Source organism: Carassius gibelio, chromosome A22, assembly GCF_023724105.1.
Source record: "Carassius gibelio isolate Cgi1373 ecotype wild population from Czech Republic chromosome A22, carGib1.2-hapl.c, whole genome shotgun sequence".
NCBI lineage: Eukaryota > Metazoa > Chordata > Actinopteri > Cypriniformes > Cyprinidae > Carassius > Carassius gibelio.
The window spans coordinates 24,055,190-24,081,788 of NC_068392.1; the positions used below are offsets into that span (position 1 = coordinate 24,055,190).

A 26,599-nucleotide genomic window follows, 5' to 3' on the forward strand; every position below is an offset into this window, starting at 1 on the left:
ATTTAAAAAAATATATAGCCTATAGAAATTTTGGTAACACTTTAGAATAAGGTTCCATTAGTTAATGTTAGTGAATGTATTAATTAACATGAACAAACAATGAATAATACATTTATTACTGTATTTATTCATCTTCGTTAATGTTAGTTAATGAAAATACTGTTATTCATTGTTAGTTCATGGTAATTCACAGTGCATTAACTAATGTTAACAAGCACAACTTTTGATTTAAATAATGCATTAGTAAATGTTGAAATTAACATGAACTAAGACTTATAAATGCTGTAGAAGGATTGTTCTTGCTTAGTTCATGTTAACGAAAGTAGTTAATTAACATTAACTAATGGAACCTTATTCTAAAGTGTTACCGAAATTTTTAATAATTTTATTTAAAATAATAGTGTGTGTTCATGCAAGTTATAATGCTAAGAGTGCTGGTTATAACATGACAATAAAGAAGAGATAAAAAGAGGGACCAGTTTAATCCTTTCATTTATATATTTTTCTGAATATTTATTATTTTTTTCTTTAACCCCTTTAAGTGCAAACATCGCCGACGGCCCCAGTTTATTATTGTTTCACTTTCACATCACATTAAACATCACTGTCTTACTTCATCTGGACTAACTGTGCATCAATTGAAAGATTCGATATTTGACCAATATTTTGATAAAACATTGTTGCAGTGACAGATATTTAGTGATTTATGTCAGGAGTGCAAAATAATAAATCCATATTATGCCACATTTTGAATAGAAATTCACCACTCACTCATATTCAGTCACGTCAAGAGCGGTTTATTTGTGTTCACATAGACTCACTGAACAGCGTCAATAAGGATTTACAGACCAAAGATGCATATCTGCGGAGATATATGGATATATTTACTGATGTTTACTTCATATTTCTTCAGACAGAATCGTCATTTCTATTAATTTTCCACGGATTTACGCGATCAGATGATAAACAGCCTCTCCCAGCGATCTGTGTATGTGTTTGCTATGTTGTCAGCTCGTGCTGTGTGTCACTCAGACTCCGATTGGGCCTTCCCAGTGTCAATCTTAGAGTGTCATATCTGGACACCGCCACATCGTGTCACATGCTTCCTGCACACTTCCTGGTAGTTATCTGGCCAAAACAACAGTGAAACACCTCTGTACACACGAAATATCCGAATAATAAACCCGCGATTATGATAGTAAAGCTTGGTATGAGAATATCTTGAGATCTGGGGCGTTTTTATAAAAAAAAAATCGAAAATGTACATCGGAAATGCTAACTTGTGCAGCGATGAAAAAGGCTACTAATAACATATTTTTACAACAGTAAACGACCAAATTCCAACCCTGATCGCTAAAGAAAGTTATTATAAACACTCGATCGGGGTTTAAAGTGAGTTTTGAGTAAAAGTGTACTGATAATTTCTTAAATTGTCTGATGTAGCTTGATGCTAACGTTAGCTCCAATGCTACTAATAGCAGGTGCATTTCTTCTTCATAATGCATTTTTGTCTGAATAATTCACGTAAGGTCATAAGAAAATGTTTTGTTGTGTTTTTATAGTAAGACTTTTGATAAATAAGGGCTAAATGCAAAGAGAGACTGAAGTGAGATCGCTGCTTTGTTGCTTTGTAAAGCCTGAAAAACCACAATCAAGGCTAATAAAGGTGGAATAAAAACAAAAGAATAATGATAAAAGAATAATGCGGATAATGTGTCATACCTGGCGGAGGTGTGAAAGACTCGTTTGGTGAGAACAATGGAATAACAGATAGGGATTAATCGGGCAGTTTTCACAGCCAAACAAACACAAAATACACAGGAGAGTTTACATGTGAGATCTCACAGAGATGACAAGGGCCATAAATCAATCTGATTAGCCTTCTCTAAAAACACACATGACATGGCCTTAGAAAATATTTCATAAAATTCACAGTTTTACAAATTCGATTATGAAATTTTTTATGAAGTTTTGGAAGACTTGTGGCCTTAGCTGCACTGTGTTTTCAAACTCATTTCCTACATCAACAATTTTTAAAATACATTTAAAACATATGTTTTTAATATTTTTATTTTTGTTTTTATGTTTGAGCTTATATATATCTGTTATCATAACAGTCTGAGTGATTCTGAAGTGTCAGCTTTGTGAAAAAAGGTTGATTATGTATCTAGTCAGAAAGAATCATGAGCCAAAACCTTTTTATTTTGGGTATGTCATTTCGGTCTCCATGCCAAAAAAGGGGGGTTACTAGTAAGGGGTTAATATGGGTTCTATTATATAATTGTTTTGAATGTTGATTCTATACATTAAAAATATGTAATTTAAATTAACGTAGTGCACGGATAGTCCAACAATCGAACATTCATTCTGCTCAAATTATTCGATAAATAAAAATGATATTCGAATTTCGCTATATTTTTGCTTGCCATAAAAAAATAAAATAAAATAAAAAGTCCACAATAAAACCTAATTCGGTCACTTTCTGTGATTTTCCACGTCATATGTGAAGATGTATGCAAGCAAAAAATTAATGAATTAATGAATAAGAACTGCGGTTTTCTACAGTACTTCAGATATTTCTTGGAGAATCACAGAAAGTGACAGAATTGAAGAACATTGTTGCGCCATCTCTCAAGCAACGAATAAACACCGCTAACTTGGAGAATGCAGTGAAAACTCCTCTTCTCATGTCTGCCCTAGCACAAACATCTCAGGTTTCTCGATGAAAACATGAGAGAAGAAAACAATTTTTTGTTGAACATCAAACATTATTTTCCTTGATGCGAGTGGAGCGGATGCAGTCGCCGCCACAAACGATGAAGAGGATGCAATGCAATGCCCACTCGTCGGAAAAGGCTGAGACAGGAGCCATTTATTCCACCAGATGAGCATCCCATTCAGTGGTGAAACGAAAACACGAAGCGCTTCACAAAACTTATTCACTTAGCACACAGTTATTTGTGAGTCCCGACAACATCTGTGCCGTCGGAACGCGTTTACTCCGAGGCCTTATTGTTAACAGACTAAGGAGCCGACTTTCCCCGGATCATGTTTACATGCCCGTATTTCTTAACAAGAACATAATGTAAAACAATAGAAAAAAAAGAAAAAAAAAAGATTTGTTGACAGTTTCAATGTTAAGTGTAAGCATTCTGTAGCCGTTTTTTCTTTGTTCACTTTTTTTTTTTCTTTGCTTTTAATCTGTACTTTTGTTTGTTTGCACGCATTGTTAAAGGTTTTCAGCTACAAAACATGATGTGTAATGTTCAAGCTTATTGTGTGTAAGCTTGTTCAAAAATGACGGAAACAATAAATGTTGCTGAAAAATAACGTTTGTCTCATTAAACTTAATTTAAATAAACGAATATTAGTTTTTTTGTGAGCTCAGATATTCGAATGTGATATTTGCGGAAAACGCCCATACTTAATTTGAATGGAAAGGTTATTTATTAACAAATCAAACCATTTTTCATGTTAGACATTGTGAGTATAATTTTGTTAAATAATTTAATTAGAATTTTTTCACACCTAGCATGCATAGATAAAATCCTGGCTGAATTCAGATTAGCGTCCTAATACACTACTCTTGCTATTTCTGACATATATGTATTTGAAATAGTATGAGTAAGTTAGTATGCAATATCGAATTCAGCCCATAATTTCTTCGCTGTTATTTTTTTCATAAATGATCAAACTTTATGTATGTCAGTGAATTTTACAAATATTTAACAACCAATGAAAAGCATTAAAACAGCTTGTGTTAAATCTTGACTTAACCTCACAGCTCAAAGCTCCTCGTAGCTCCGCCCCTCCTCCTCCGGCCAGCTGAACGTAATCAGTGATCTTGTAAGATTAAATAAAGAACTGTTTTTTTTTTTTTTTTACAGCGTCTTCTTTTCTCAAGAAATACTATGTCTATAAAGGTTAACATTTTATATTTTTGATGTCTGAGACGCCGGAGCGGTGAAGACAGAAAAGGGTAAACCAGAGTAGAATTTACTCTCGCGCGATCGACTGGAGAGCAGTCCGCGGTCGACCGACAGGTTGGACACCCTTGACCAAGGGACTCCTTTAAGAACCCATTAATAAACTAAACTCCAACAAAACTAAAGTGCTAACAACAAAAGCACAAAACACAAATGGAGTCTTTTTTTCTACTCACCCCAAACAAGCAACAGCTCACTAGTCCGCAAACTCAAATATATTATACTGAATTTTATTCTACACAATTGGACCCCACATACACAAAAGTGGCAGACCTTTTAACTCACCTATCTTAAATACGCTCCTCTTACTCCCTCCAAAAAGTGAGCATGGTTGCTGAGCCAAACATAATACACGAGAAACACACGGGTACCGGCCTAATCCCTATCTATCTTCTGACGTGTACCAGGCACAAGGCGACTTTAAAAGTAAAAAACAAAAAACAAAACAACAACTGTAGACCATATAATCAATGGTCACACAGTTGTGAAATTCTTTCCCCCGACAGAGAACAAGTCTCCTCCCAGAATAACCTGGAAAATGAAAAAGGGCAAATTAATAAAAGAGTGACCCGAGGGAAGGATTTAATGCTCAACCCAGCTGAACGCTCACTCTATCTAACCGGGGAAACTCATGAATAATCACAAAAATACAACCATACTCAAAAAAAAAAAAAATAACAGTCCCAAAGGTTTTTTTTTTTTTTTAAGGAAACGGATGAGTCCCCATTATGTAACAACCCTGGCTCTTGGAAAAAGCAACATCAAGGACACAAAACAAGTTTACAAAATAAAAGAAGGTGTATATATAAGGCAAGAAGCGACTGTGACTGCACAAACTGTGGCTGCAGGAGCAGAGAGAAAGTGAGAGCATGCGAGCTGGTGTTTAAAATGTCTCCTTACAGATGACGTCAATTAACCTGTTGACTGCAGTTGAGCTACTGAGTAACTGCAACGAAGCACACTCCCACATAACAACACCTCTGAAAACATAGTTATGTATATTATATTGCATTTCTGTCAATAGATCTTTGTAAATATGACACATTGCACCTTTAACGTAAAGCTTAGTTAAAGCATGAAATAGCGTCGTTCGGGCAGCCTGTGACAGGCAGTGTGAGCTGCTATTATTTGACTGCAATGCAAATGTGTATGCGTGACACTCATATGTTTTAGCATCTGTCCTGTGTTCACTGTAACCACCATCCCGCAAAACATCTCACGTTCTAGATTCAAAGCATGCCTTCCATATGAACCACTTCTCCCTGTGAGTTTTCATGGGGCTACATGAATGCCGGACATCTGTAACTTCCACTGACTATTCCAGGCCTTGCCAGAGTAACATCGAAGCTGGTTATTTTTCTCATCTAGTCACAACAAGATTTATTAATAGACCTGTTGAGTGGGATGAGCACAAACTCTAACTATGAACGTTAGAAGTGTTACAGAAGTTTAATTGCTGGCAAAAAAAGGAAACATGCTTTCCACTCTACAATTTTTTCTGGATTTTAATTTAATACAAATTGACATAAAATAAAAAAATGGTGGTAATCAAATGAAGGTATAATCCAATGCAAATAATGCAATGTAATTAATATTTAAAAATGTCATTAAATAGAAATGTTAAATTAAAACTTAAAATTTGTGTGATGCTCCTTAAAAAGTAATAAAAGTGAATCCTTTGAGTTTCTGTGTGTATCTGACAGTAGCTTTCTCAAATGCAATCAGCTGTGGAGATGAAGTTCATGTGTTCATGTTCTCATGTAGTGATACAGCAGATGCTGAAAACATCACGAGCAGTACGCAGGGTTGAGTATGTGTAGTATATGAAACTGTGCCACTCATTCATTGAGACATCAGAACATGCAGTCTTTATGTTTACACTAGACACTAAAGTAGAGTCCTAATTTTAATTTTTGCATTCAAAATTCGCCAAATTCCATGACATTCTGTGACCTTGTTAAGTAAATTCCATTTTTATGTGTTCCAACTTCCATCATGATTCAATCCAAGTTTTCTGCATTCCAGAAATTAGCTTTCAGTTAGTCAGAGAGATATGTATCTGATTAAAAATGACCCACTCTAATCTTAATCGCTCATTCATGATATCCTTCCATAGGTTTTATTCCCTGTCAGGTTGTCTTAAATTGTTAACAAGTACTTGTGCGTCAATCTTCTTGACTTTTTCTGTGTTGACATATCCTATATATTTTCTGCCATGGCATCCTCATCAAGTCAAGTTGAGTCACCTTTATTTATGTTGCACTTTATCCAATACAGATTGTGTCAAAGCATCTTTAACAGGAATGTTAAACAGGAAAAATGCAAGAGGACAATAGAAAACAGCCATTTTATCAGTTCATTGTTGATTCAGTGAAGTCATTGCCCAGCTCAGTTGTCTTCCAATAGTGTCTGTGCATTTGAGTCAACAGTGTTTGCCAGAAATTGTGCATAATATCTCATACCTCAAGTCTAATATCTGTATCTGTACAGTGTTTGTCTTGGGTTACACGTGAGCAAAATGTAATTTGTCTTGACACTGTTGTGATTTGTAAATATATACTTTTAAATATAGAGTAAATAAATATGTCATTTTTGTCTCACTTAGTGCCTAGTCTGTGTGGGTGTCACAGAGCAGTTGCTTCTGCATGATATGTCTCAGAAAGCAGCTAGAATATAGGAAAATATATAATCTAGTTATGATAATATGAAAGGCTGGGCTGAGCAGATTCCTGAAAGAAAGTCCAGAAGCTACATATCAGCCCGGGTGTGCAGCACAAGTGTTCTCGGGCTGCTGATGTAGCTCTGTAAAGCTTATTAAACAGAGCTCTTCCTGAATTAGCTTCATCAGTCTTCATTCATGAGCTGGCGTTGCATGGCTGACATCACTGAGGACGCATCACAGAACTAAAAATGAGCTTCAGCACTGAGGCATGATGGGATTATTCAGCCCTTCCCACTGTCCTCCTTCCCACACGTGTGCATCTCTCTGAGCTTCTTTATTCATCCTACCACATAAACTATCCAAGCATGTGATCTTCTCTGTTCTATTAGTGTTGCTTTGTGTGAATATTACACATTCAACTGATCTGATATCTGATCTTATGGTGATTTCGCTTTAAGTAGCATCAGAAAAATGGCAAGATATGAGACTTATAATACATTATAACTCTGAGAAGTATAATCCATTGTAAAACTAGATGCAATGTGTTCATTGCGTTATAAATAATCATACTCTTAAAAGCTATAACCACAAATAAGTAAATATTAAAACTGTTCTTATGAATATTCATAAGATGATACAACATATTATAACATATTAAGGTTTTTTATAATGCATTATGCATTCATTATAATGCTTTAAGAATACCCTTATAATGTATTATAAATACAGGCTTCATGGAAAGTGTTACCAAAAAGCTATTAAGGGCTTGAATTAGTATTATTATTAATCACTTTTGAAACAATTTAAACAATAACCTGGTATAGATCGAGTCTTGAGTCATAGTGTGCAGTTCAGATGATATCTTTGTTGAATTCAAAGCATACACAAGATCTCAGAGATTGAGCGGTAAATTTTGATGTTGCAGGTGTGGTGCTGGTGTGTTTTGAGGGTGACTCTGATGGCTACATCAATCTGGTGGCATATCCATATGAGGAGAGTGAGGGGCTGGACCACGAAGAGCTGTCCGAAAGAGATCAGCCTCGCCGAAAACACTCTCGCCGTAGCCTCCACCGCTCCAGCAGCGAGCACAAAGAGGACCGACCTGCTCACGATAGCGAAAGCAATGACAAGTGAGTGAACATCCATATACTGGGCATTTGTGTAACAGAATCCACTGCTGATGACGAGATAGAGTCGTTCTGTATGAAATCAAACTGTGCTTTAGACTGAGGATCTTCAGATGACATGGCATTAAAACAAAGTTCTAATTCCCTCAGTGCTGGGGAAGTCGTGGCCTAATGGTTAGAGGGTTGGACTCCCAATTGAAGGGTTGTGGGTTCTAGTCTCGGGCTGACAGGAATTGTGGGTGGGGGGAGTGCATGTACAGTTCTCTCTCCACCTTCAATACCACGACTTAGGTGCCCTTGAGCAAGGCATCGAACCCCCAACTGCTCCCCGGGCGCCGCAGCATAAATGGCTGCCCACTGCTCCGGGTGTGTGCTCACAGTGTGTGTGTGTGTGTGTTCACTGCTCTGTGTGTGTGCATTTCGGATGGGTTAAATGCAGAGCACAAATTCGGAGTATGGGTCAACATACTTGGCTGAATGTCACTTCACTAATCACTAATCACTTCACTAAGTTACCAACCTTAGCAAAGAACAGCGTTATTTTAGTATCAATTTACTATTAGTTTTTTATTTATATTTTGAATCAGTTCTAATTTTTTCAGCATTTGTTTTATGTTTTATTTTAGTTTGTATGATTTATTTTTATATTTTACTTCAAGTAACATTTTATGGTTTTAATTTTAGTTTCAGTTTTTTTTAGTTAATAATAACCCTGGTTGCAAAGGTCAAAATCTCGGAGGTGGAACAGAGGTGCTGAAATTGAACTGATTACACTGAAAATGTGATCTCTGTGATAATAACAAATAAATAACAAACAAAGCATCTGTCTGAATCAAACGTGTGTATTTGCCAAGCATACATTCTCATATAAAATAAGTTCATTTTAAGAGTTTGACAATCAACAAAACATTTTCAGTAGTCGCATTCGCACAGCATTGTTGGTAATTAGTGTGTCTGTGTAGTCTGCAGGAGTTGAAGAGTCCTCGCCTGGACCTGCATTCAGATGTGCCCTTCCAGATGCTGGACAGCAACAGTGGCCTGAGCTCAGAGAAGATCAGCCACAACCCCTGGAGTCTGCGCTGCCACAAACAACAGCTCAGCCGCATGCGCTCCGAATCCAAGGACAGGAAACTCTACAGTATCCTTCTCTAATACAGCCCAGTTTATTCAGAAACTTCGGTTCAGAAAAAAAAAGGTGTGTAGTTCATGGACAAATAGTCAACTACATTAAATAGCTTGAAGCTTGCAATAATTAGCTGCTTGACTGAAACGTCATAAACCCTTAGAATTTCTCTAAAGTATACCTTAAATCCCATTAAGTGTTGCATAAAGCCCCTTAACTGTCATTTTCCTAAGGATAACATAAGGGTTGGAAAATGTCACCTGAAGTGTTACACAAAGGTCTGCTACAAGTCATGATCGGCCACTTTATATGTTAAACAGGTTTTAATTTACGCATTTATTCACAAATTAACATTGATCAAATTACATGCAGCACATAATTAGCTCAAAGGTGAATGCATCACACTCGAGCAAGTTTATAGTACATATTTTATTCCTGTATTTTCCTACATATTAACTTGAGATGACTTGAAACACACATAAACATTAAAGGGTTAGTTAGATGTGATGTGGTTGAGGATTTGAGAAATGGATTTCCTCAGAAAAAAGAATGAAGCACTTTATTCAGCAGAGATCATAAACATGAGTAAGGCTCTTTTTATGTATTTATATACTTGTACTAGTTTTCACATAACGTGTAAACATTTAACTAGTTAAACTTTTTCCAAAGACTTTTTCCAAACTATAATTCCTGACTAAATGTATAATCAAGTGAAACACTATGAAGTTTCAATAACAAAATACAATACTATACCATTCAAAAGCTTGATGTAAATAATATAAATGTAACAAATAAAGAAAACTGCAACAAATGTAACAAACAATGCTGTTCTTTCAATTTACGCATTTATTCACAAATAAACATTAATCAAATTACATGCAGCACATAATTAACAAATAAACAATTTACCCCCCCCCCCCCCCCCCCAAAAAAAATCTGAAAAATATTCTCAGCCATTTTCAACATTAATAATAATAAAATAATAAATGTTTTTTTGTAGAATATGAGATTGTTAAAAGGATTTCTGGAAGATTGTGTGACTGGAGTAATGATACAAAAAATGCAGTTTTGAAAGTCAGCTTTGATTGTTCCTAATAAACTGTTTAACTGCTCCCCCAAGTGGATATTAAATTATGTTGTGGGATACTTAAATATATTCTTAATAAACTTCAAACATAAAATTATATAGATTTATTTTGTTCTCACATTCTTTCTTGTAACTCCTCACTCACAGTGGCACAGCTGAATGAGAGGCTCATTATGCAGCTCATTATGCAGGGCTTTGTCTTCTCAGGTGTAAATCACAATGATATTCATGATAGTTGACGCCTACTCGCATATGACTTTTACCAACAAAAAGTGTCATAGAAAATTTAAATCAATATATTGTTTACTGTGAGTGAGTAAACAAGATGATTTTCACATCATTCAGAAAGAAAAATTCTAGGCTACAAGCTCCAGTTCTCAACAGTCCCGGGAACCAATGTTTTTTATGTGTTTATTTTGCCTTATTCAAGTGATTTAACATTTTTAGTTTTTCACTAACCACACATAACATTGTTTTTCTCAAAAACACAATCATGTACATGCATGCATTTCACATATTATTATAGCCCAGTTTGTGCTGATTACAGTGAGATTAGACTTTACCCATTTAGATATTTATAAGAAACTGAAAAAAGCACAAATGTCAGGGCATGACAAAACTTCTCCAGGCCCCAAAAAACCCTTAGACTCCAGAGAGTTAAAGTTTTAGTTTAGTTTATTTGAGCTGTTCAGAATCATGGTTGTTACAGAAGTCATAAACTTACACAGTAATGGAAGCTCAAAAGGAGTAGGCTGAAGCAAGGAAGCTTACATGCGCCTACCCCTATGTACAATACTCTCAGTACCCATGGACTTCACATTTGTATTCCCAATTGTAGCTCAATAAATAACACTGCATTTAACCATGTATATTACATTGATAAGGTTACCATAAAATGTGCAAAATTCAAGTATATCATTTTCATACCCTGGCACACATCACCACGAGCGTACACCTGTTTATGAGTTACATTTCCAACCATACTATCAGTAATATGGACGTTACAAATTGCAGCATTTGAAATGGTTAGAGCTTGTAGCTACATTCCACATCCAATGTTTATTGTCACAAGCGTATAGGGATAATTGTACAAACTGTGTTTGAGTTACAGGATACATCTATTGTACTACATCTACATTAATAAGTATTTTCCATAAGGCATTATGTCGTGAAGGATAACATTAATACAGAATCCTGTATACTACTAGAAAATTTACACCCACTGTTAGCAAAAAACGATCATAACTGGCACAACTGACATGACCAGTCTCCACATTATTCACTTCTTTCAATTATTATTATTATTATTATTATTATTATTATTATTATTATAGTAATTTTTGGTTAACCATATGTTCATTATGATTTTTATCAATTCTATAATTGAAGTATTAGATTCAATAGTATCACATTACTAACACTATTGTGTAGAAACACTTTTTTTTGTACATATTTTGTCTTGTTATTACCTTGTTATCATTATCATCTCCATAGCAACTGGGTGTACATTTACAGCATTCATTTTGATGATGATGATGATGATGATGTTGTACCCTGTCTTGTGTTGCGCATTAAAAAGCCAGGGCATGGGCTCGTTGGGAGTGGATCTCGGCCCCATCCAGCAGGCCCGCCCAGCTACCCTAAATAATTGTCTTAGCGGGCGATGTTTATAACCTTTGCTGTGTGATGCATTTAAAAAGACGATGTTTCATGAGCCAGTCTGGAGGAGGGAGCCCTTCACCCGATGGGGCCATGTCTCGTCTTCCCTAATTCTCTTTTGTCTATCGTGTCGTGATAGTAATGACAATGGTAATAAACAGCATTATTTTAACTCAATATCCTCATTTTAATTATGACAGATCATGTGGAGACATTGGTGACAGTAGTTGTATCAGCACGATATGATATATTATACTCATTTTAATAGATAGTGACAGAATTCCTGCTTAGTGATTACTTTTGACATATTGCCTTAGGATACTTCTCTTAAATTGTTTTTTGAATTGATGAACATTTAAAACACTTTTTAATTCATCCTTTAAGTCATTCCATAAGTTCACACCTCTTCGAGTGACACATTAGCTCCTAAGGGTAGTACGAACACACTGCACCTTAAAATTAAGCATTCCCCGCAAATTATATCCGCCTTCTCTGTTGGTGAATAAATGTTGGATGTTGCTAGGAAGTTGGTTAGCTCTAGCTTTAAATACAATTAAAAGCACTTTTAGTTTTATTAAATCTTCAAGTTTTAGAAGGTTAGATTTTATAAACAGTGTGTTGGTATGGTCCCTGAAATCAACATTGTGCACTATCCTAATAGCTTTTTTTTGTAGTTTAAATACAGTCTCTAGATGGCTACTGTAGGTATTTCCCCAAATCTCTGTGCAGTAACTGAGGTAAGGTAGTATAAGCGAATAGTACAAGATAAGGAGAGCTTGTTGGTCCAATAGATATCTACACTTGCCCATAATGGCAATATATTTTGCTAATTTAGTACGTATGCTGTTTATTTGTGGTCTCCAGCTAATATTGTGTCTAAGAATCACTCCTAAGAATTTATACTCTTTTACTCTTTCTATTTCAACTTTGTTCATTTTGATTTGAAACTGTACATCCTCCTTACGTTTACCAAATAACATCACTTTTGTTTTCATTATATTTAATGATAATTTGTTTTGATTGAACCATTTTTTAAGTTTATCTAACTCCAGTGTGATCTCATTCACAATTAGCTGAAGATTTTTGCCTGAGTATAAGATTGTGGTGTCGTCGGCAAATAATATAAATGTAAGTTTAGGCGATACATAGCACAGATCATTAATGTACAACAGGAACAATATTGGTCCCAGTAACGAACCCTGGGGGACTCCACAAGTAATGCTCCTACATCTTGACCTTTGCTCACCTACCTGTACAAATTGCTGTCTATCAGTTAAGTAAGACTTCACCCAGTTATATGCAAGACCTCTTATCCCATTTTGTTGTAGTTTCTGTAAAAGTATTTCATGGTCAATAGTATCGAACGCTTTTTGGAGATCAATGAATATACCCACCGAGTACACTTTGCTGTCAATTTTGTTACTTATATGTTCTATTAGATCAATTAATGCATGAGCAGTTGACCTATTTTTTCTAAAACCGACTATGATTGACTATCATGAAGTAAACTATGGCTGCTAATAAAGCCATTCAGACGTGCAACAAAACGTTTTTTCAATATTTTTGATAATTGAGAAAGTATAGAAATAGGTCAATAGTTTGTGAACTGATGACTATCCCCGTTTTTGTAAATTGGAATGACCTTTGCGATTTTCATGAGCTGAGAAACTTTAGAAAAGATGTGTTGCAGATATAGGTTAGAGGTGTTTCTATATTACATATTACTTTCTTAATTATGGCCATATCAAGGTCATTCCAATCTGTAGACTTTTTATTTTTCATTATCATTTGTTGCAGTCAAAAACATTGAGTGTGCAATTTTATTTGTGCAGCCAGCATAATTATAATCTGAGGTGGCAATCTTTGATGCAAGTTCTGGGCCAATGTTAACAAAAAAATCCTTAAATGCGTTAACAAGTTTATCCATATTTGTTACTTTTTGGTCATTTTTTATCATGTAATCAGGAAACATGGCATATTTATAATCTTTATTAATTACATTATTCAATATTCCCCAAAGACTTTTCATATTATTTTTATTTTTCTCAATCAGATTTCTGTAGTACAGTTTCTTAAAAGTTTTTATAATACTTATTAATTTATTTTTGTACTTTTTATATTTTACTTTCAACTCTTTCGTCCTTTTCCGTATAAAATTTTTATATAAGATATTTTATTTTTTTTACACGCATTTAACAATCCCTTTGTCATCCATGGACTTGTTTTATTCATCTGCGTAAATGTATATGTTTTTACAGGGCAGTGTTGATCATATAAGCTATTAAATGTTTACATCATTTTCTCCAAGAACATCATCCCAATTTTGTTTGGACAGGCTTTGGTTAAGACTATTAATTGACTGTTCAGATCTTAGTCTAATTTTCTTTGTTATTGTTTTACTCATCTTTTTTGTTTTTATTCTTTTTTCATAGGATATAAAAATTGGTAAGTGATCGCTGATATTATTAACCAGCAATCCACTTGATATGTTAGTATTCTGAATATTTGTGAATATGTTATCGATTAAGGTAGCGCAGTGTGCAGTAATCCTTGTGGGGCGCGTAATTGTTGGATATAAAGAAAGACTGTACATAGTATCTATGAATTTTCCAGTGGGTCTATGCAATTTTGCTTTTAATAAATCTATGTTGAAATCCCCACATATAATTAGATCTTTATGATTCCTATAAAGTACAAATAAAGTATGTTTTAAAATAATAAATCAGATTAAAGTCTATCTGAACAACCATATGCAGTGTAATTCACTACAGCTGTAAAGTGCTGCAAAAGCTTTTAAAAAAAATTGAAAAGTGCTTAAATTTGACTTCAAGGAAGGTGTAGAGAAACAGCCGCTACTATGGAAAGACTGCTATTTTTGTGTATTGTAAAGTCTTTCTTGTAAAGGCAATTGTTATCCCGAAACTTGAGCCAAGCAAGAATAAATGTCATGCCATGCACAAACATTTCCAAAGTAATTTGGCATTAGAGAAAATGAGGAAAGTAGAAGCTTTTCTGTCAGCAGAGTGATGATTTTTGCCACGACCCATTGCATTTCCACAAGCTGAGCAACAGGAAGATGATGTTCATGTCTTTAGGACTCTCATTTGAAATTCTCCCAAATCCTCATTATTCATAAATGATTTAATGTGCTTCTCAGTAGAGAATTGTTTGTTTCTAAGAGAGGTTTTGGCTATATGATTGGCAGGCAGATAATATTGTCAAGCTTGTCAAAGTGAGTGGGCTCATTGGAAACACACTATTATTTTAGATTTCCAGTAATACGAGCGAACGTCTGACCTAAGAGATTATCAGTAATAGCACAGTCCAGACTTTTCCCTTTCTGTATCTTAACTTCAAGATGTTCTTGTAATTTCTTAAATAATGGATAATTACATCTACAGCTAGCCAATATACTCTAGAAACAGTGAAGCTGTAAGTTTAAAAACAGCACTGTTAACACTGCACTTTTAAGAAATATAATAAAGCATTTTTTAGTAACAAAGCTGTTTTATTAATAGAAGTCACATGCCAGTGCAGAAAATCAAGTTTGTGTTCCTAAATGTTTCAGTGTGTATTGTGACTGTGTATTAATTAGGAATAGTTATTAAACTGACTGGAACGTTGTGCATTTATGTTGCTAAATTAAGTCTATGATTCTTGACCCTAAACCTTCACCAGAATTCCTGCTGTTGGAGAATGTAGTCCATCATTTTGTCTACCCCTGCATCCTGGACTTGAAGATGGGCACCCGGCAGCATGGTGATGACGCGTCAGAGGAGAAAGCCGCCCGGCAGATGAAGAAGTGTGAGCAGAGCACGTCGGCCACATTAGGAGTGCGTGTGTGTGGCATGCAGGTGCGTATGGCTTTGACCCCAGACACGCTTAGTTGAGCAATATCAATGATTGGGGTATTTACACTCTTACAATTAAAGGTTCTTCATAAAGTTTCATAAAGAACCTTTACCACCCATAGAATTGTATTGTACAAAAAAGCTCTTTTTAGTGGAAAAAGGCTTCTTCAAATGTAAAATTGTCTTCACATTTAGAAAAAAAACCCCAAATAATTTAGCAACTGTTCACTGAAAGCTTCTGTGGGTAGCCCCATTGTAGTCCTGTTACCTGTTTATTCAATCATAATTCAAGCTCTCTCTGTCTCCATGTTTGTTCTGCAGGTCTACCAGATGGACACCGGTCATTATCTATGCAGGAACAAGTACTATGGCCGTGGTCTTTCTATTGAGGGATTTCGACATGCACTCTTTCAGTTCATGCACAATGGGACACAGCTGCGCAAAGACCTTTTTGAGCCAATCCTGGGCAAACTATGCAGCCTGAAGGCTGTGCTGGAGCGCCAGGCCTCGTACCGCTTCTACTCCAGCTCGCTGCTCATCATATACGAGGGCAAGGACCCCGAGTCTGTGGACGGCTGGCAGAAACCCTCAGAACTGCCATCAGAAAAGGAGAAACAGGCCACAGTGCTCGGGTCTGTGGAGAACCCGCCGGCCTTAGAGCCCCATACACGTCCTCAGTGTGGACGTGTGGACGTCCGGATGATAGACTTCGCCCACAGCACATTTAAAGGTTTCCGGGATGACCAAACTGTCCACGACGGACCTGACCGTGGCTATGTGCTCGGACTAGAGAGCCTCATCAACATTTTGCAGGAAATCCGCAATGAGAATCAGTAGCCGAACTCATTGCTTATTCAGTTGCAGCCTAGCAACTTCACGCAGACTGTTGTCATTTTCATAGAAAAACAAAGATGTTTGTCAAACTAAAGGTTTGTGTTTTGTGTGTCTTAGTTATTATTTGAACCATGAGGGATCGGTGCACACAATAAATGGAGGTGACTTCTGCCTATGAAGGTATGAAGGTCCTGCTGTAAGGAAAGAAATTGCTCCTAGCCTCCCCTCGACAGAAGGTGTTTTCACTTTGTTTGTCACATGGATTCAGCGCCACCATGTGGCCAGCTGAAGCACTGCAGGAATGAACCATGAACTCAGGCTGTGTACACTGTCAGGGTCTCTCTTTGATTGTTGGATTGCTATTTAGAGAGAAAACACGTATGTGTGTGTGTGTGTGTGTGTGTGTGTGTTTGTGTGTGATTCTCAAGAAGAGAAGTCCAGGTCGCATTTCACCCCAAAATCCAAATAAGAAAGATGTTATATTGCATAAATAAAGCCTGTTTTAGGAGCTTTTTGATTTTTTTACATTATTTTCATGATAAATTTAGCCTGAATGCATTTCTCCCCAAATTCTTCTTGAAAACATTTTCCAGACACAGAATTCATTAATCGTACTTTGCCATTTTAAATACTGTATCATTATTTGTTCACATCATACTGTACCAATGAGACTGATAGGGAAGATTAGTTATAAAAAATAATGTCACCATGCAACAAAAAAAATCTTAACGCTTTTAAAATACTTAATGCAATGTTGTTGTTGTTTTTTTGTTTTTGTTTATTTATTTATTTGTTGGGTGGCGGAGTGTGAAATATGAGATGTTCTTGTTGCCTGTATAAACACTCAGTATTTCTTCAGGAGTTTAAAAGGGAGCAAATTTAGCTCAGAATAGTTGGTCAAATCTTTACTTGAGGACTTGGGGGCATTTAAAGGAGGTTTTAAACCACTCGTCTTTGACAAGAGGATGAATCTGGCTTTGTGGGAATAGTCGAATTCACAGCTTAACTATGCGAGCCTATTTAACCGGTCACATGATGCTTTTTTATTTTATTATTATTATTATGTTTTGGCCGTTTTGGTAGCTATCTTACTCTGTACATTTAAAGCAATCATTACATTTAATGTTTTTACATTTTTGTTGATCCTCCTCTGTGATTTAGCAGTCGTAGGGGTTTTGGTGGGATAATGTATTTTTAGTCTTGAATTTAGATTACCCTTGTGTTACAAGAGTCTTTCCCTGTCTGTAACGTGGTTATCATTAAAGAGAATTGTCTCACTGTAAAATAAATAAATAAAATAATTTTCTTAATCTGCCCAAATATTTAAACATCCTAAAAAATAAATCACCCTGAAAAGCAAAATTGTGTAAGGTATAAAGAATTGTTTGCAGATATTTTTACCCCTCTTTATTTAAAAAAAAAAAAAAAAAAAAAACCTTCACTTCTGATTATTGTTATTATTATTTTAGACATATTTATATATTTATTTTAGTGCTCAATAACATCTGAACTGTAAATTTTTATAAACACATTACAAGAGCATGAATTTTATTATTATTTTCTTTTTGTTTCATTTTGTTTCAGAGTTATTTCAAAGAGTTGTCTTTTAATTACACTGATACACCTTCAGAAAGAAAGAATAAGGTACAAAAGCTGTCCCTGGGACGGTGCACTTTCAAAAGAACAACATAGCCATAAAAGGTGCATTTTAGTACATTAAAGGTACAGATTTGTATCTGAAGTGCTGATTAGAACCTAAATGGTATACATTAGTGCCTTTTGAAAGGGTACAGCCACAGTGACAGCTTTTGTCCCTTTTTTTCTGAGAGGATGCAGTGACATTATGCCCAACATCAACAAATGTAGCAAGATTCATATCTACTTTTGTTTTTGTGAGTCCCGTCAGCAGTCGAGTGGAGATCGTCTCCTTATTACATATTCAGCATGTTTTCTGTCTAGGTGAAACATTTACTGCACTATGGTGTCATCTTTTAAATGAAAATTGACACTTTTTTTCATTCACTGCGAAACAGACATCATATCTGCCCATAGAAGCAGTTGAGCAAATATATTAACTTCATTCTTTCATCTTGTCCTACATTTATTGACTTTGATCACGTGTATAAATAATAACTCAACATTATAAATCATGGCATCTATGCAGAGTTGTGCCGTAGGGATGTGTCAGTATTTAGATGTGATTTTACAATAGCCGTAACTGGGACACCCAGGAGTGTTTGTTTAACAACTGTTTAACCAAGTCATCCGATCATTTTTTCTTTAACTGCTGAAGGGAAGTGTTTGAAGGATAAATGCCACATGTATGATGTGTTCTCTCACAATACATGAGAAATGTACTCAAGCTACTAAGAACAGCAAGAATACATAATTCCTAACATGTTGGCATCATTTATTAAAGTGTAGCTGGTTTGTGTAACTAAACCTTTCATTTTTGTATCGACGCATGAGAGAGGAAGTGACAGATTCATAGATCTGGCATAAGAAGAAAGAAAATGATTACTACTCATCCTAAAAATGATCCTTTTATCTTTATTGTTGTTGCATGGATGGATATTTTTTTAAGATAAATAAATATGACAACATTGAATGTGAGCTCTAAATTGTTTATTTAAAAACCGTTGTCTTATCTCGTTAACATTTTGTTGTTTTGATTTGACCAAATAAAGCAGAAAGAACAACCACAAACAATCAAACCGCAAGTTTAAATGCTAAAAAAAGTTCAAATACAAAGTTATGTTATGAAACTCTAAATGGTTATAACTCAGTCTGATGTAATCAAATAATTTTTCACATGGCGCAAATGATTGGTTCTTTTCATATCAGCAGCCAATGAGTTTACTGCTTACTTGGCTAGTACTTGTTGTAGTTGTGCTTCACAAACCATCCACCTCCCCAGCTGCACATGTCTAGATCTACTACAAGGCAATTTCATGTGTTATAGCTGCAGCAGCAGTACTTCTTACATGCTCACAGCGGCATGTATGTGGATGTATTGGCAGTAGCAAGTCTAATTTCTTGCTCTGCTACAGCATCATAGCTGATCTGTTCTGCTGATACCAAACACATTAACATTGCCATGTATATTACCATGCTGAAATGCTCAGAGAGTTGTCATGACAGAAATAGGAATTTTATGTACAGTACAGAATTATATACAAGTGCATCTCAATAAGTTAGAATGTTGTGAAAAAGTTCATTTATTTCAGTAACTCAAATCAAATTGTGAAACTTTTGTAAATACATTCAATGCACACAGACTGAAGTAATTTATGTCTTTGGTTATTTTAATTGTGATGATTTTGGCTCACATTTAACAAATATCCACCAATTCACGATCTCAGCTAATTAGAATACTTCATAAGACCAATAAAAAACCAATTTTTAATCAATTGTTGGCCTTCTGGAAAGTGTGTTCATTGACTCAATACTTGGTCTCCTTTTGCTTTAATTACTGCCTCAGTTCAGCGTGGTATGTAGGTGATCAGTTTGTGGCACTGCTGAGGTGGTCTGGAAGCCCAGGTTTCTTTGACAGTGGCCTTCAGCTCATCTGCATTGTTTGGTCTCTTGTTTCTCATCTTCCTCTTGACAATACCCCATAGATTCTCTCTGGGGTTCAGGTATGGGGAGTTTGCTGGTCAGTCGTTGACTTTGGTTTTCAAAAAACACAATGGACCAACACCAGCAAATGACATTGCACCCCAAATCATCACAGACTGTTCAAACTTAACACTGGACTTCAAGCAACTTGGGTTGGGCTATGAGCTTCTCCACCCTTCCTCCAGACCTTCCTCCAAACCTAGGACCTTGGTTTCCAAATGAAATACAAAACTTGCTCTCATCTGAAAAGAGGACTTTGGTCCCCTGTTCAACAGTCCAGTTCTTCTCCTTAGCCCAGGTAAGATGCCTCTGACGTTGACTGTGCTTTAGGAGTGGCTTAACAAGAGGAATATGACATCTGACGTCTCTATGCCTTGACCCCAGCCTCAGTCCGTTCCTTGAGAAGTTCATTCAAATTCTTGAATCGATTTTACTTGACAATCCTCATACAGCTGTGGTTCTCTCGGTTGGTTTGTGCATCTTTTTCTTCCACACTTTTTTCTTCTACTCAACTCTCTGTTAACATGCTTGGATAAAGCACTCTGTGAACAGCAGCTTCTTTGGCAATCAATGTTAGTGGCTTACTTTTCTTGTGAAGGGTGTTAATGATTGTCTTCAGGACAACTGTCAGATCAGCAGTCTTCCCCATGATTGTGTAGCCTAGTGAACCAAACTGAGAGACCACTTTGAATGCTCAGGAAACCTTTGCAGGTGTTTTCAGTTGATTAACTGATTGGCATGTCATAATATACTCATTTGTTGAGAAAGTGAATTGGTGGGGTTTTGTTAAATGTGAGCCAAAATCATCACTATGTTTGTACTGGCTACTGAATACAGGCCACCAGGCCACCATACAGACTTTATTAAAGAGTTTGGTGATTTTACATTCGATTTAGTTCTGGCTGCAGATAAAGTTTTAATAGTTGGTGATTTTAATATCCATGTCGATAATGAAAAAGATGCATTGGGATCAGCATTTAGAGACATTCTGAACTCTATAGGTGTTAGATAACACGTTTCAGGACCTACTCATTGTCGAAATCATACTCTAGATTTAATACTGTCACATGGAATTGATGTTGATAGTGTTGAAATTATTCAGCCAAGTGATGATATCTCAAACTTCATATAGCCAAAATTGTAAATTCTACTTCTTGTTACAAGTATGGAAGAACCATCACTTCTTCCACAAAAGACTGCTTTTTAAGTTATCTTCCTGATGTATCCAAATTCCTTAGCATAACCAAAACCTCAGAACAACTTGATGATGTAACAGAAACTATGGACTCTCTCTTTTCTAGCACTTTAAATACAGTTGCTCCTTTACGCTTAAGGTTAAAGGGGGGGGTGAAATGCTTGTTTTCACTCAATCTCCTGTTAATCTTGAGTACCTATAGAGTAGTACTGCATCCTTCATAACTCCAAGAAGTATTTTGTTTTATTATATTAATAAGAGAAAGATAGTCTGTACCGATTTTTCCCGGAAAAACACGAGCGGCTGGAGGCGTGATGTGTGGGCGGAGCTAAAGAATCACGAGCGCCAGTAGGCTTTTGCGTTGAGAGCGCTAGAAACTGTGACATTACCGTGAGGACAAAACCAACCAAAACAAACCATGGCTAACAGTCAGATTCAGCATATATTTACGATCCAGAATCAGATCCAGAGGCTGAAATTTAACAAGAGCAGCATCAGCAACGACGTCTCTATGTGGTATGTGCTAAAACTGTATATATTTGCTTAGCGGTTTTGGAAAATGACTAAGTTCCACTTTGTCGTCTTTTATTTTATTTTATTTTTATTTATTTTTTTAATTACATGTACATGTGGAAAGTGCAGGTTGATGACAACATCGCATGTTGTTTACTTGATGTGCTTACGCACCGATAGCTAAGTTAACAAAACAGAGATATTTGAAGCAGTTTAACTCACCGCATGCGGTTCCAACACACGATCGTGACCCTTTTTCGTTGGGACTGCATTATCCTTAAGAAATAAACGATGTCGTCAAACTGGGCCTTGTTTGTAAAACAAGCATCTTCGAAATGCAGGGAACAAACAAAAACACTTGCACAACTCCGTTGATGCTCTGTAAAAATAAACTTCATCCACTGGTCCCTTAATGCTGTTTCTCTTTTGGTAATCTGTGCAGGGTTGTCTTGCCCTGGCAACCAAAAACACACTCCTTTTGTGACATTTGGCGACGCTCCCGCTCTGATCAGTGAATGTCTGTTGTGCTCTCAGTGCTCTGCTATACTGGAGCGCGCGCTCTTCCGGCAGAAGTGCCTTAGGACCCATATAAGGAAATTCCGCTCCATCTAACATCACACAGAGCCATACTCGAAAAAAACTTTCCGAAACTTGTGACAAACCGGAAGGAGTATTTTTGGAACAGAAATAGTTCCTTCAAACATACAACTTAATTTTTTAAACTCTGTCCATGTTTAGCATGGGAATCCAACTCTTTAACAGTGTAAAAAACTCAGTATGCATAAAATAGCATTTCACCCCCCCCCCCCCTTTAAGGAAAACAGTTTGACACCATGGTATAATGAGCATACTCACACCCTAAAGAGAGCAGCCCGAAAAATGGAGTGCAGCTGGAGGAAAACAAAATTAGAGGTATTTCGTATTGCTTGGCGGGAAAGTAACATATCCTACAGAAAAGCATTAAAAACTGCTAGATCTGATTACTTTTTTTCTCTTTTAGAAGAAAACAAACATAACCCCAGGTATTTATTCAATACAGTGGCTAAATTAACGAAAAATAAAGCCTTAAGTGTTGACATTTCCCAACATCACAGCAGTAATGACTTTATGAACTACTGTACTTCTAAAATCGATACTATTAGAGATAAAATTGCAACCATTCAGCCGTCAGCTACAGTATCACATCAGACAGTGCACTATAGACCCCCTGAGGAACAGTTCCACTCACTCTCTACTATAGGAGAGGAAGAATTGTATAAACTTGTTAAATCATCTAAACCAACAACATGTATGTTAGACTTTATCCATCTAAGCTCCTAAAAGAGGTGCTTCCAGAAGTCATAGATCCTCTTCTATTACAGTTTTTTTCAGTCGCTAACAAGCATTTATCCAAGCAGTTGTCACATTTTCAAAACTCTAAACACAATTAGCACAGCATCTGTCTATTGTGGCCATACCATTCACACATTTCATGTCGTTTTCACACAATATGGGGTCATTAAATACATTTCCACAATGCTTACATTTTCTGAACAGACAAGCTATACCTCCCAACAAAATTATGGATCGTTTTTGTAGTATTTACAAATGTTAACACACAACATCACACAATAGCAAAAACAATGTTCCCAACCTTAGAGACAGTATAAAAACCTCTGCTTCTGCAATGATATCAGTTCAAAAACCATGTATCTTAGCTGATTTATGTTGTGTAAATTGGGCCAACCACAGCTGATTACAATCTGGCTTAGACTCAATGGCAGGGGTTATTTTTTTCTATTACATTGACACTTATACAATAAAAGGAGGACTTTGAAGAGTGATGATTTTGGAAACAGAAAAAGACAAACACTGTAATGTATGGACGAGGAAGAGTAAGAGCAAGGGGCCCAGGGAGAAGAGCAGGCCCAGTGAGAGGAGCAGGAGCAGTGAGAGATGCAGTGAGAGGAGCAGGAGCAGTGAGAGGAGCAGGAGCAGTGAGAGATGCAGTGAGAGGAGCAGGAGCAGTGAGAGGAGCAGTGAAAGATGCAGTGAGAGGAGCAGGAGCAGGAGCAGTGAGAGGAGCAGGTGCAGTGAGTGGAGCAGGAGCAGGGAAAGATGCAGTGAGAGGAGCAGGAGCAGTGAGAGGAGCAGTGAAAGATGCAGTGAGAGGAGCAGTGAGAGGAGCAGGAGCAGTGAGAGATGCAGTTAGAGGAGCAGGAGCAGTGAGTGGAGCAGGAGCAGTGAAAGATGCAGTGAGAGGAGCAGTGAGAGGAGCAGGAGCAGTGAGAGATGCAGGAGCAGTGAGAGGAGCAGGAGCAGTGAGAGATGCAGGAGAAGTGAGAGATGAAGTGAGGGGAGCAGGAGCAGTGAGAGGAGCAGGAGCAGTGAGTGATTGAGAGATGCAGGAGCAGTGAGAAATTGAGAGATGCAGGAGCAGTGAGAGGAGCAGTGAGAGGAGCAGGAGCAGTGAGAGGAGCAGTGAGAGATTGTTTTTATTTTACCCCCCCCCCCCCCCCTCCTTTTTTATCTGGGCTTTTTGCTGTTGTTGTTTTTTTGTTCAGAATGCTCTTATGTGTTTCATGGATATTTTGTTCACTGTAGGCAATACTGTCAAACCTTTTCTGTTCTATCATACCGCGTTTCTACTGTACCTCCTGCAGTAAACAGTAAAGGAAAAAAATAGCTTTTTACTGGAATGCTTTTGAATGTGAACATTACTGTACATTTGGACATACAGTTCCTAACCAAGAAATTTAGTGTAAAACATGTTTTGCATCAAATACCTGTAAAACTGAGACTGAAAAGTCTATGCAGTTTTTGTTATGTCAACAATAGCCAGTATTTTGAAACCTGGTGTACTTTGATTGACTGCATGTAACTTGTGAGGTGAAAACAAGTGTTATTCTTTGACAGAATAATTTAATTTTGAGTCAGATTTCCAGTGTTTTGGTAAAGTTGGTGTGTGCAGAGAAAGATGTGTTCTATTTTGAAAGGAAGATTTAGTATATATTTAACAAAATGTGTTTTTGAGAAGAAAATTATCCAATTGGCCAATTGTGTTTTGTAGGTGTTAGTCTGTGTTAAGAGTTTAGAAAAAAGTATCTGAAGTATGGTTAAGCGCTTGTTAGCGATTGAAAAAAACTGTATTAATTCCTCATTGTCGTTAGGATATGTCCCCAAAACCTTCAAACTGGCTGTTATTAAGCCTCTCATCAAAAAAACACAACTTGACCCCAAAGAACTAGTTAATTATAGACCAATCTCGAATCTCCCTTTTCTGTCCAAGATACTAGAAAAGGTGGTATCCTCACAATTATATTCCTTCTTAGAGAAAAATTATATATGTGAGGATTTCCAGTCAGGATTTAGACCGTATCATAGTACTGAGACTGCTCTCCTTAGAGTTACAAATGATCTGCTCTTATCATCTGATCGTGGGTGTATCTCTCTATTAGTTTTATTGGATCTTAGTGCTGCATTTGACACAATTGACCACAGCATTCTTTTGCATAGACTTGAACACTTTGTTGGCATCAGTGGAAGTGCATTAGCATGGTTTAAATTGTACTTATATGACCGCCATTAGTTCGTAGCAGTGAATGAAGATGTATCATATCGATCACAAGTGCAGTATGGAGTACCTCAAAGCTCAGTACTAGGGCCGCTACTCTTCACGCTTTACATGTTACCCTTGGGAGATATCATCAGGAAACATGGTGTTAGCTTTCCCTGTTATGCAGATGATACTCAGCTCTATATTTCTTCGCGGCCCGGTGAAACACACCAATTTGAAAAACGAATGGAATGCATAGTCGATATAAAAAACTGGACGACGAGTAATTTCTTACTGCTAAATTCAGAAAAAACAGAGGTGTTAATTATAGGACCTAAAAACTCAGCTTGTAATAACCTAGAACACTGTCTAAGACTTGATGGTTGCTCTGTCAATTCTTCGTCATCAGTTAGGAACCTAGGTGTGCTATTTGATCGCAATCTTTCCTTAGAAAGCCACGTTTCTAGCTTTTGTAAAACTGCATTTTTCCATCTCAAAAATATAACTATATTACAGCCTATGCTCTCAATGTCTAATGCAGAAATGTTAATCCATGCATTTATGACCTCAAGGTTAGATTATTGTAATGCTTTATTGGGTGATTGTTCTGCACGCTTAGTAAACAAACTACAGCTAGTCCAAAATGCAGCAGCAAGAGTTCTTACTAGAACCAGGAAGTATGACCATATTAGCCCGGTCCTGTCATCGCTGCACTGGCTCCCTATAAAACATCATATAGATTTTAAAATATTGCTTATTACTTATAAAGCTTTGAATGATTGAGCACCTCAGTATTTGAATGAGCTCCTTTTACATTATACTCCTCTACGTCCGCTACGTTCTCAAAACTCAGGCAATTTGATAATACCTAGAATATCAAAATCAACTGCGGGCAGCAGATCCTTTTCCTATTTGGCGCCTAAACTCTGGAATAACCTAACATTGTTCGGGAGGCTCTTGCAGTTTAAATCTAGATTAAAGACCCATCTCTTTAACCTGGCATACACATAACATACTAATATGCTTTTAATATCCAAATCCGTTAAAGGATTTTTACGCTGCATTAATTAGGTAAACCGGAACCGGAAACACTTCCCATAACACCCTATGTACTTGCTACATCATTAGAAGAATGGCATCTACGCTAATATTTGTCTGTTTCTCTCTTATTCCGAGGTCACCGTAGCCACCAGATCCAGTCTGTATCCAGATCAGAGGGTCACTGCAGTCACCCGGATCCAGTACGTATCCAGACCAGATGGTGGATCAGCACCTAGAAAGGACCTCTACTGCCCTGAAAGACAGCGGAGACCAGGACAACTAGAGCTCCAGATACAGATCCCCTGTAAAGACCTTGTCTCAGAGGAGCACCAGGACAAGACCACAGGAAACAGATGATTCTTCTGCAC

The 26,599-nt window shown here is 36.7% G+C and overlaps 1 protein-coding gene across 1 annotated transcript in view; it reads left to right on the top strand.

The window, feature by feature from the left end:
• Window positions 1-19,740, top strand: part of LOC127942696 (inositol hexakisphosphate kinase 1) — a 35,065-nt gene extending 15,325 nt beyond the window's left edge. The window contains exons 2-5 of the mRNA XM_052538603.1: window positions 7,574-7,778; window positions 8,738-8,913; window positions 15,323-15,498; window positions 15,817-19,740. Of these exons, the coding sequence (XP_052394563.1) occupies window positions 7,574-7,778; window positions 8,738-8,913; window positions 15,323-15,498; window positions 15,817-16,332 (1,073 nt within the window). The 3' untranslated portion in view covers window positions 16,333-19,740. The remainder of the gene's footprint in view (window positions 1-7,573; window positions 7,779-8,737; window positions 8,914-15,322; window positions 15,499-15,816) is intronic.
• The last annotated feature ends 6,859 nt before the right edge of the window (window positions 19,741-26,599 follow it).